Source organism: Micropterus salmoides, unplaced genomic scaffold, assembly GCF_014851395.1.
Source record: "Micropterus salmoides isolate LMB-PRFRI ecotype aquatic unplaced genomic scaffold, ASM1485139v1 Ms_hic_scaffold_15, whole genome shotgun sequence".
NCBI classification, from domain to species: Eukaryota; Metazoa; Chordata; class Actinopteri; order Centrarchiformes; family Centrarchidae; genus Micropterus; species Micropterus salmoides.
The window spans coordinates 7391498-7402120 of NW_024040596.1; the positions used below are offsets into that span (position 1 = coordinate 7391498).

Below are 10623 nucleotides of genomic sequence, written 5' to 3' on the forward strand. Positions count from 1 at the left end.
AAAGTTTTCCCTTCATCCCACAGGCAGATCCGCCATCCACCCGACAGCACAACACCCCCCTCCTGTGTCTTAATGCTAGATAGCAACGATTTGTTGACCCATTGTTTAATGATAGTCACTCTGGGTAAGTGTGGTGCGTCAGTAGAAAGGGTTAAATGGAAATAGAAACTTTTGTTGCAGTCTGCGTGGAGGGGGGGAAACGTTTCTTCTATCCATTTACACGTAAACCAAAGAATCTGACATCGAACTGTACGGGGGGTTCTTGTACAGGAATTGACTCTATATCACGCCATCTTGCTTCCTCCGACAAAAACATTAAATCATACTGTATTATGTGCTACAGGCGCTTGTAAGTGTACCACGGTTATTTCACTCCGGCGTTTCTTTTTCAGTTTTGAACAGTTTGTGAACTGTAACTCTCCCCACACAAGTGTGATGACCCACATAGATTTGGTGTTACTGCACATGCGCTGATTCGTCTACAATTTCCTCTTCCCTGGAACTGATTTTGTTGGGGGGGATCCAGCGGTTTTAGTTTTTATTTCACGGACTGTTTTTGCTCAAAAAGAAGATTTCGGTGAGATTGCGGCTTGTTTTTGTTTAATGTAATTGAGTGATGGTCGTATATTTGAGCTTATTGTGGTTCTGCTTCAGGAAAATAAAGGAAGCTGAAGCTAATTGCAGTTAGCTAGCTAACGCTAACGGTACCAGGTGGAGTCAGCCATCCAGCTCGGCTCTGTCTGGCTTTAACATTTCTAAATCTTTAGTGTCACCGCTTACGCCATTTAGTCAGATCTTGGTTGTAACGTTAACTAATAACGTTTAATAGATTCGCATAATAACAGTGAACACCGCTAGACAGATGTCCAAGACTGTTGAATATGAATCCACTTAGCTAAGGTTAACAATGTGGGTTAACGTTACCTCTAACTGTAACGTTAACTAACATAAATGTTGAGTAATGAAGGCCCAGAAGTCACTGATCAGTACATGGCCCCTCACATATGTCAGGTGAACAAGGTGGCTAATATCTGGGAGTTTTTTTTTTTTTTTTTTTTACCTTGCACGCACTGTATGTGGTGGTGATGACATATATAGCAATTATAAGTCGCTTTGGTAAAAGCGTCAGCTAAATGAATAAATGCAAATGTGAAAATCACTACATGTGTGATTAACATACTGAACATAACGTTACAACCACTCTGCCAACTTTGTTTCCATTATAATTATCATTTGATTTGTGCCTGTTTCACAGCGGCCTTCATATTGTGATGTTGTGTTGCACTACATCTTAAGTTATTAAATAAACTTAGGTGATGGCTGGAATAGTTATTTTCATCCATGTCCCCCCCAGTGTATCATAGATATATAGATGAGAAAAGTCTTTTCACTTTTATTTACTAATGTTATATTATCTTGATTTTGTTTAACTTCCCTTTTTGTTTTCCAGAGTGTCTTTTATGAGTAATCAAAGGCAGCAGAAGCCTACGCTAACAGGCCAGCGTTTCAAAACCAGAAAAAGAGGTGAGAGGAGAATCTTTAAGGCATCACACAGTTCTGCATACTACAATTAAAGCTGTCTTGTTTGGATAACATTAGTCCATGGAGAACACCTGCTTGATTGACTCCCAGCTTTTCACAGTACTGGCCTGTCTATCCAGCACCTTACCTGCTTCGAATTCCAGACACAGGAGTAGGATTGAAATATGGTAGGGTTGATCACTGAAGACCATGCCTGTAAACGCATTTTAATTGCCACTTTTCATACATAGAAAGGTGTCTGGCCCAAAGCATGTTTTGGCAAATAAATGTAGTAAGGCGTGTCGTATTCTTTTACTGCCACTGAAGAGTAGGCCCACACACCGTATTCTAACATAATTGTGTTGCCCAATTGAACATAACTTAAATGCTACTTGTGCAAGTAAGAGAATATGTGAATCTGTATATGTTCATGACTTGAGATTGGAAAAAATCTTTTAGAATGTCATAAGGTCATATGTAAGTGGCAGGGGTAAAGTCAAGTAAATATGTCTTTTCAACAGATGAAAAGGAGAGGTTTGACCCTTCCCAGTTTCAGGAGAGCATCATACAAGGTCTGAACCAAACTGGCACCGATTTGGAAGCTGTCGCAAAATTCCTGGATGCCTCTGGTGCCAAGCTTGACTACCGACGCTATGCTGAGACTCTATTCGACATCCTGGTGGCTGGTGGAATGCTGGGTAAGAGGCAGGACTGTTTCATATTGGTACTGCCTTTACATAAAAAAGTAGCAAGAAGGCCTTTTTTTGGTGTGGAATTATCCGTTTGCAGGCAATAAAGTCAAACCATGGTAAAGCCTAGCACCATGTGTCATCAGATTAATAGTACCCAGGAAAACCTTTCTGGTCTTCATTCAGTTATATGCAACAGAAGACACAAAATCATGCAAAGTAAAGCAACTTATTGGAGGTATGAAACATAAGACACATATAAACACACATCTTAAGAAAATGTGTTTCCTTTCAGCTCCAGGGGGTACCTTGTCAGATGACGTGACCTGCACTGAGTTCTGTCTCTTCAAAGCACAGGAGGACATGGAGACCATGCAGGCATATGCACAGGTAAACCAATAAATTTTATAAAAAAGTTAACACAGGGAAGTTCAAAAAGGTTTTAGGTTTATCGAAATAAGAATCAGCTTTATTGCGAGGTATGTGTAGCTACTGTCACCGTGGCAGGAATTATGCAAATGTGTTACACAGTGACAGCCAGGTCAGGAGAAGTGTTTTCTGTGAGAGACAGTAACTCTCTAAGGTGTGGACTCTGGGCTATGTAAATTTGCAGACCTTTTTCTATACCCCATATTATAGTAATAGTAATATTGTATAGTATAATAATGTGGTCACTTAAAAAAAGTCTGTTCGTACCAATAATGAAACAAAATGGTTTATGTTTCATTTAGGTCTTTAACAAGCTCATCAGGCGTTACAAATACTTGGAGAAAGGATTTGAGGAGGAGATTAAAAAGGTTTGTCTTTTGCTAAGAGCACCTTTACAGGAACACGTAGTACCTGTCCAGGGGTCTCATTTATAAAACAGCTGGAAAGGCGCGTATGCTGATTCCTATGCAAAGGTCGTGATCTAAAAAAATAATAATACAATAATAAGTTATAATAAACACAAATGGAGATATGCTTTTGCAAAAGATCTATCTAATGTATGTTGCACAGTTCAATCGGGAATCATATTAATTAAGACTAACATGCAGTGTAATATATTTTCATAAATAAGGTGAACAGGAGGACAAATTACATTTAAATTGATGCCGTTTTCGATTCCTCTAACAAATACAAGTGCATAGTTTCATATATTGTTATCGCATGTTTGGTTTGTAATGGGATTTGAATTAAACGCTGTGCACCAACGTTTGGATGTGACGTGTTGCTTGTAAAAACATGGTATGGTAAAATGTAACACTATTAAGTAAATCTTTCAGTCTGCAACTTATGTCACACAAAACAAGTCATAGTTCTTTGAACTCATCGGCAGCCTCGTTAAGTAAGTAGGGTGTTTGTGTAGTCTAAATAAATGTTTAAACACAAGTGGAATGCATTTGGTTTACTGTCTTTTCAACCGAGGAAATTATGTACCCCAAATAGTCGAAGATTCGATGCTTTGATGGGCGGATCCTGATTCAACTGTCATTCTCACAGTCGAAGCTTCGCAGCGTGGATCATGCCATTTTGGCGATATGGCGGTGCTTGACGTCTGATTTTACGTAGAACTGCCAGTGTACTCCCAATAAGGTAATATACAGCCTATTACAATATACATTTCAACGTTTAATGCTGTAAATAAACATGTAAAAAGAATAAAACTTTCAATAAAGTGCGTAACCCTAACCCTGCTGAAGAGACGAAGCCCCAACTTCACTGGTGCTCGCGGGACTTTCGGATAATTTATCACCGTTGATGAACACACAAAGAATATTTTATCGTTTTTAAATACCCGGCTACTTTAAATAGACCCGCGAGGAACCGTGACGTGCATTCAGTTGTCGGCAGCAGTAATGCATGCACTTCCTATGTTTCGTCCGTTCACAGGATTTAGTTGTCTTTCCTACGTACGGTTTTATAAATGAGACCCCAGGTCTTACAATTCATGACTATTTTAATCCAACCTAAATGTAAAAAATATATATATGTCTGACTCAATTAAGCCTACAGGATTGTGTTTATGTTTGCTCTTTGGCAGCTGCTGCTGTTTCTCAAGGGCTTCACAGAGTCTGAGCGCAACAAGCTGGCCATGCTAACAGGAATTCTGCTGGCCAACGGCAATCTCTCTGCATCCATTCTTAACAGCCTCTTCAATGAGAACTTAGTCAAAGAAGGTACCTACTTCTGGGTGTGCCTAGCTGTGTTGTTTCACAGATAAGTCGTACTTGGACTGAGCTAAAATAATTAAATGTAATGGGGGAGGGGTCGTCTCGTCGTCTTCAAATTCATCTTCAAACACAATATGAACCTGTGTTTTTATCTCTTTAATACCTCTCGCCCAAAATCTGTCTTTTTAAAATGCACAGCGGATTGTTGTCACAATGATTTCCTAACAATTATCTCACATTTTAAAGATAAAAGTGAAAATTAATATTTTAAGATTTACATCTTAAAGCGCTCCTCAATGCTTTACAATCAAGATACAGATAAGCAATCATGCCAACAAGACACTAGCCAGACACTACCGCTGTAAACAGTTCATTTATCAGATCAGATATTTGGTCAAGAAGAGTGAAAACCTTGTTTAGTCCTTTCTTGAAAAAGCTGCTACCCACAGTTTCCCATCCCAAATCTAGTGCAAACTGCACAATGGATCAGTGACACAATCAATCTCGGTTTCTGAGTTGTACATAATGAACAGCAGTAGATGCCTACAGCCATGTCTGATAACGGTGGCATCGGTTAAAGATGCATCAAGCATATACATTGCTGTTTAACCTTCAGGATTTCTGAGTCATTCAATTAGGGAAATCAAATAGTTCCTGCACGGCATAAACCATGATTAAAAAAGTATTCCTCCATTTCAGTTGATACATGTTAAATGTGAGAGGTGACCTATGATGCCGTTTGCAGACTTGCTTAGACGTATTGTACATGTTGTAATGATATCTAAATGTTTTGTTTGTTTTTTCTTTGGGGCGATTGTTTAGCTCATGTTAATTACTCACCAAGAAATCAAAGCAAGTGCCTACATTGTATTTTTTCTGAAAGATAAGTATAGCAAGAAATATCCTTCTGCAATTCTAAAGATGAAAGCATTTGAAATCCTTGACTACAAAAATGAGAGATTTAGGGAAATTTCCATAAACAATTTAAGCTTTTGTCAGCTGGCAGTCACTTAACTTGGTGGTTTATAAACTGACACAACAAGTTACTGTGAAAGAAATAAAACCAACAAAGAGCAGCGGATCAAACTATAGTCCAACCAATACTGGATTTATTAGGCTAATATCGATATTTGAAGGCTGCTAACAATCTTGGCCAATATTTATTTATAAATGTAAAACTAAACTAGCATTTCTATCCCTTAATAAAGTGGTGAACTAAAAACTGTGACAAAGACGTAACGAGTGGTAAATTTTACAGTTGAAAAATGAACTTGTCGTTGCTTTCTGATGGACAAAGTATGTAAAGAGACCATGTTTCTCAAATGCCTCAAATATTTTCGGAATTTCCATACTGCAGCTTCGGTCGATAACACGATACCAGCATATCTGCATTACATGCTTTGTCTAACATCACTTCAAGATAAAAGTTGCACTTGAACCCACCACAAAGACTTTGGCCAAGATACACGTAGAGGCAACCCCATGACAGGAAATTATTAGGTTTTATATATATATATATATATATATGCGTTTAAATGGTCTCGTTGCATGCTTATATATTGATAATGTCTGGGGAAAAAAGATGCAGATGGTACTTTGAAGTTTTGCTTTGCGTTGTTAGAATGTCGTCTTTGGTGAGTCAAAGGGGGGGAAAAAAGGGACTGCAAAAACTATGCCTGATGGATGGCGCCTGATGGCTTAATGTATCAGGCCCCTATGATAGATGGAAGACAGCGGTCTCTGATATCATGTTCACTGAAACCATAGTACATTTAGTTTAGATATAGATGCATATTTAATACACTTGTGGTCCATATTAATTTAGTTGACTACGTGATTGTATTTTTAGGCATTGTTCCAGTTAAAACCTGTCTAATCGCATCCTGGGGAGTTGTTTACCAATGGATTACTCAGGCCTAACTTTATCCTGGCAGGTCTGCTAGCAACAGCTGACACATCTTTATGCATTTGTTCAGGTGTTTCAGCGTGCTTTGCAGTAAAACTCTTCAAATCCTGGCTTTCTGAAAAGGACATCAACTCTGTTTCTGCCAGTCTCCGAAAGGTTGGCATGGACAACAGGCTCATGGTGAGAATGACATCTCAGATACATAAATCTTTACAATGCAGAGATGATGCGTTGTGCTTTGCAATGCTGTAAGGGTGTTTGCATTCTAAATGACAATGAAAATAAAATGAATAATCTGCGTGAATTTATAGGGATGCACCTATCCAATACTGATAACAGATACCGGCCCGATACTGACTCAAATAGCTGGATCAGGTATCGTGACTGTGGGGCCGCAGTAGTACGTTGGTAGACCCGAACATTTTACTAAGAGAGCTAACAGAGCATGGCGGGATCTGAAAACAAGGGGTCAGCAGTTTCAAAATCAGCTTTATTTGCCAGGTATGTGTACACATTCGAGGAATTTGACTCTGGATTGTACATTGCTCACAATGGGCTTACTTATACAATAATAAAAAATATCAAACACAGGCTACACAATATATATATATATATACACACACACACAATAAACAAAACAAAATACAGAAAGATTGACACAATAGTGCAATGAGCAGAGTGCAAAGGATGCAGGAGTGAATTATTTTTATTATGTACGCGTCGGAGATGGATGAGATATACAGGTACATGTACACAGTGCGATGGTGCAAAGGATGCTGGAATAAATAAGTATTATGTGCAGGTGTTATGTACTTGAGGCAGGTGGATTTGGTATTCAGTATATACAATATGAACTGAAATAGAGAATAATGAATAAATAATTGGTAATCAGTAAACAGGTGGCTGATTAGAGGCATAGTTACTGGGCTTATTGCACAGAAGTTGTTCCTGACCCTGTGGGTCCGAAATCAGCTGTTCATCAGAGTGATGGCTTGTGGGAAGAAACTGTTCCTGAGTCTGTTGTTTTGGAGGCATTTCACTCGTGATCAAGCCTGATGTTGCCTTATACATAAAATAATGATTCCCAGTCTCTTCCTCACATTGAGGCTTATTAATTTTACACTGGTATCAGATCGGTACTCGGCATCGGCCTTTACATCTCTAGCCATTTCCCTTCTGTAATGAATAAAGTATCTATCTCTCTCTCTCTCTCTATCTCTCATCTCTGTCTAGTACATATCTTTCTAGGCATCAAGTACAATTAATGAAAAAATGCTTCTCAATTGCTTAAGATATGTTCCATTCAATATTTGACTGTTCTCTTTTAGGAGCTTTTCCCTGCAAACAAGCGCAGTTGTGAGCACTTTTCAAAGTACTTCACAGACGCTGGGCTCAAGGAGCTTTCGGACTTTGCCAGAAACCAGCAGTCCATAGGTGCTCGGAAGGAGCTCCAGAAAGAACTTCAGGAGCAAATGTCACGTGGAGATCCCCTCAAAGATGTAAGCCTTGCTAGTCTTGCAGCTCTTTTACATTAACTTGAGTCCCTTTTTGTGTATCACACCACTGAGGGTAGCACTTAGGATTGCTTTCTTCTTAACCTCTGCCCCCTTTCGTCTTGAGAAGCACTGGACTGTAGTGAATCAATGACAAGTTGCTGAAATTTACTCAACCGGAAAATATATTGTCTGCTCCTGCGAGCCTCTGTGTCCTGCCAGGGTTCTCGCACCTCAGACTCTTCGGCAGGATTTGATGAGCAATAAGCCTCAGCGTATGCTGGCCACGGTTTGCCTGCTTTGCCAATAATGTGTGTTCCATCTCTGGGCTCGGGGTCTTGCAGATCATCGCCTACGTCCGAGAGGAAATCAAGAAGAACAACATCTCCGAGCAGACAATGATTGGATTAATTTGGTCCAGTGTAATGAGCTCCGTGGAGTGGAACAAGAAGGAGGAGCTAGTCACAGAACAAGCCATCAAACTTTTAAAGGTGACACTTCTGATATATGGCTCTGCTGTTCCCCCACTCTGTGGCAGTCATGACAACATGCTTGGAAAGGAGAGATCTAAAGTAACTTCGTCGGATGTCACTGTTAAATTGTGCCTTAAAGATGTTTCAAAATCCAGGCTACTGTAGGCTTTGAACTTAGCAGAGAGGATAATTGATTTACTAACCGAAAGCCATTCCACTGACAAAGTGAAAGTAATGGAAGAAATCTGATAAATATTCTGAATGTTTTTCCCCCTCCACCTCTCCACCCCTTCTATGAATCTTTACAATTTCTGTACAACTCTAACTCTGATTTCTCCTGTTTTACATTCTCAGCAATACAGCCCACTGTTGAAAGCGTTTACCTCCCAGGGCCTCTCTGAACTTACCCTCCTACTGAAGATCCAGGAGTACTGTTACGACAACATCCACTTCATGAAGGCCTTCCAGAAAATCGTTGTACTGCTCTACAAAGGTAAATTTTTTTGTGTCGTTGGGACTAATTTTTCTACACTCACATTTGTAGAAAAAAATTTTATTTCATAGCAGGAGGCACTAAAGGCATGTGTGAAGAATGACAGATGGCCAGAGATTATATACTGTTTGTCTTGATCGATGTCATCAACCCAGTATCATTGCCCGGCGACATTCATTTGTGCTGCTGGGTCATGATAAACAGAATTCATTTTTGTTGCTTTTTTCCTCTATATTCTTGTTTTTTTGTTTTCTTTAAGCGGATGTCTTGAGTGAAGAGGCAATTCTGAAGTGGTACAATGAAGCCCACCTTGCCAAAGGAAAGAGTGTTTTCCTTGAACAGATGAAAAAGTTTGTTGAATGGCTCAAGAACGCTGAGGAAGGTGAGCACCTCACCATCTCCTTTTTTCTGTCTTTGTCAGTCTGTGTTTTTGCTTCTATCTCGCACAGCCAGAGGTTGCTATAAAACATGGCATGGGTTTGCGCTGAATAACAGATTCACCCCTTGTATTTTCATTTTTTTCCTGCCCCACTTCTAAATGTAAATGCCGTCGGTGGTAAAGCTTAGTGTGCGTTGACGTTTGAGCATAGTGCTGACTGATGTTTTCTTTTTTCCAGAGTCCGAGTCTGAGGAAGAGGAGGCAGACTGAGGACCCTACAGCTATAACTACCATCTTGATTTGTATGTTTTCATTAACATAGCTCCAGATGCAGTAGAAGGATTTATTACAGCCTGTCTAGATTTTGTTTTTTCCTGTTCTATTCCCTACCTCCTCATATCTAGTTCAACTGTAATGTAAGGGCTTTAATACTGTTTTGATTTTCATCATGTTTTCTGTCAGAATCAATACTCTTCTTTATACTCCTTTAGGAGCTGGTCACAGTGCCACATTTAGCTAAATAATTCAAAACCCCTTTCATGTAACAACGGGGCCTTTTTTTGTTTTTTTGGATAAATGGTTCCCTTTAAAATTAGCTAGTTTGGGGGGCATATTTCACAGCTAGGTATTTAGTCATGGGACTTCTCTTTGCCAGAGGTCCATCTGTGCAGCCATGATATCTTGGTCCTCTTAAAAGCAAATTGTTTTTGTAACCTCATTTTACATTTCTGCCAATTATGTGACAATGTTTGAATTTTTTGACAGTTCATTGTGCTCATTGCACATCTTTCTCCATCATTGGTGACAGAGATGTGCCATTTTAAATGGCAGTGGTGATGGTTGCAATGTCCCATGAAATGAACTTTATTTGTTCTATACATCTTATGTATCAGAACCATGCTAGCTTTGTCGTTTTTATTCCTTTATCATAGTTTGACTTTTTAAAATAAAATGGAAATTAATCGTTTTCATTACTGAGTTATTTACTATTACATTTTGTCAATCCAATAACTACAGTGAGAACATACCTAGGAGTAATATTATGAGCAATTAGGTTAAATTAGCAGAGATATATATATATACAGCCAATCATATGGAAAGGCTCTTGCAGAAATTCAGGGAAATCCATCTGTCACAGATCAGCCTGTGTTCCCTCGAATATTTCCATTGGTTGGTCTACTCTAGCCTCACCTAATCAAGTAATCAAGAAAGGCAGCCTAGCATGCGTGACTTGAGGTGCAAACAACCATCTCATTCACCTCACTTCTATCCCACTTTAAATGGTAATTATGGCTCAGTCAAGCATGCAAAAATGAGTGAGATGGTGATTCGAGATGTTAAAAACGGAGGTCCATGCACATACATTATGACAAGTCATTTTTACAAAGCCTAAAAAAACAGAGGGATAACTTTAATGCTTCGCCGCAAAACAAATTTTGAGTGCATATTTAACCTCATGCCTGGCCGGTGATTTTGAAGTGTGAGGAAACTTAGTTTGGATTTCCCAAAAAACGAG

The 10623-nt window shown here is 39.2% G+C and overlaps 1 protein-coding gene across 2 annotated transcripts; it reads left to right on the plus strand.

The window, feature by feature from the left end:
• The first annotated feature begins 431 nt into the window (after positions 1 to 431).
• On the plus strand, positions 432 to 10078 carry LOC119903888 (basic leucine zipper and W2 domain-containing protein 1-A). Of its 2 annotated transcripts, XM_038720170.1 has the most exons (12): positions 433 to 577; positions 1451 to 1524; positions 2043 to 2219; positions 2506 to 2600; positions 2942 to 3007; positions 4234 to 4369; positions 6340 to 6449; positions 7598 to 7768; positions 8107 to 8253; positions 8590 to 8728; positions 8988 to 9110; positions 9346 to 10078. In XM_038720170.1, the coding sequence occupies exons 2-12, from the start codon at positions 1461 to 1463 to the stop codon at positions 9375 to 9377; spliced, it is 1260 nt and encodes a 419-aa protein (XP_038576098.1). In that variant the 5' UTR covers positions 433 to 577; positions 1451 to 1460; the 3' UTR covers positions 9378 to 10078. The 2 variants fall into 2 exon arrangements, with proteins under 2 accessions (XP_038576099.1, XP_038576098.1); XM_038720171.1 differs by lacking the exon at positions 8107 to 8253 and having other exon boundaries at positions 432 to 577.
• Positions 10079 to 10623: the final 545 nt, after the last annotated feature.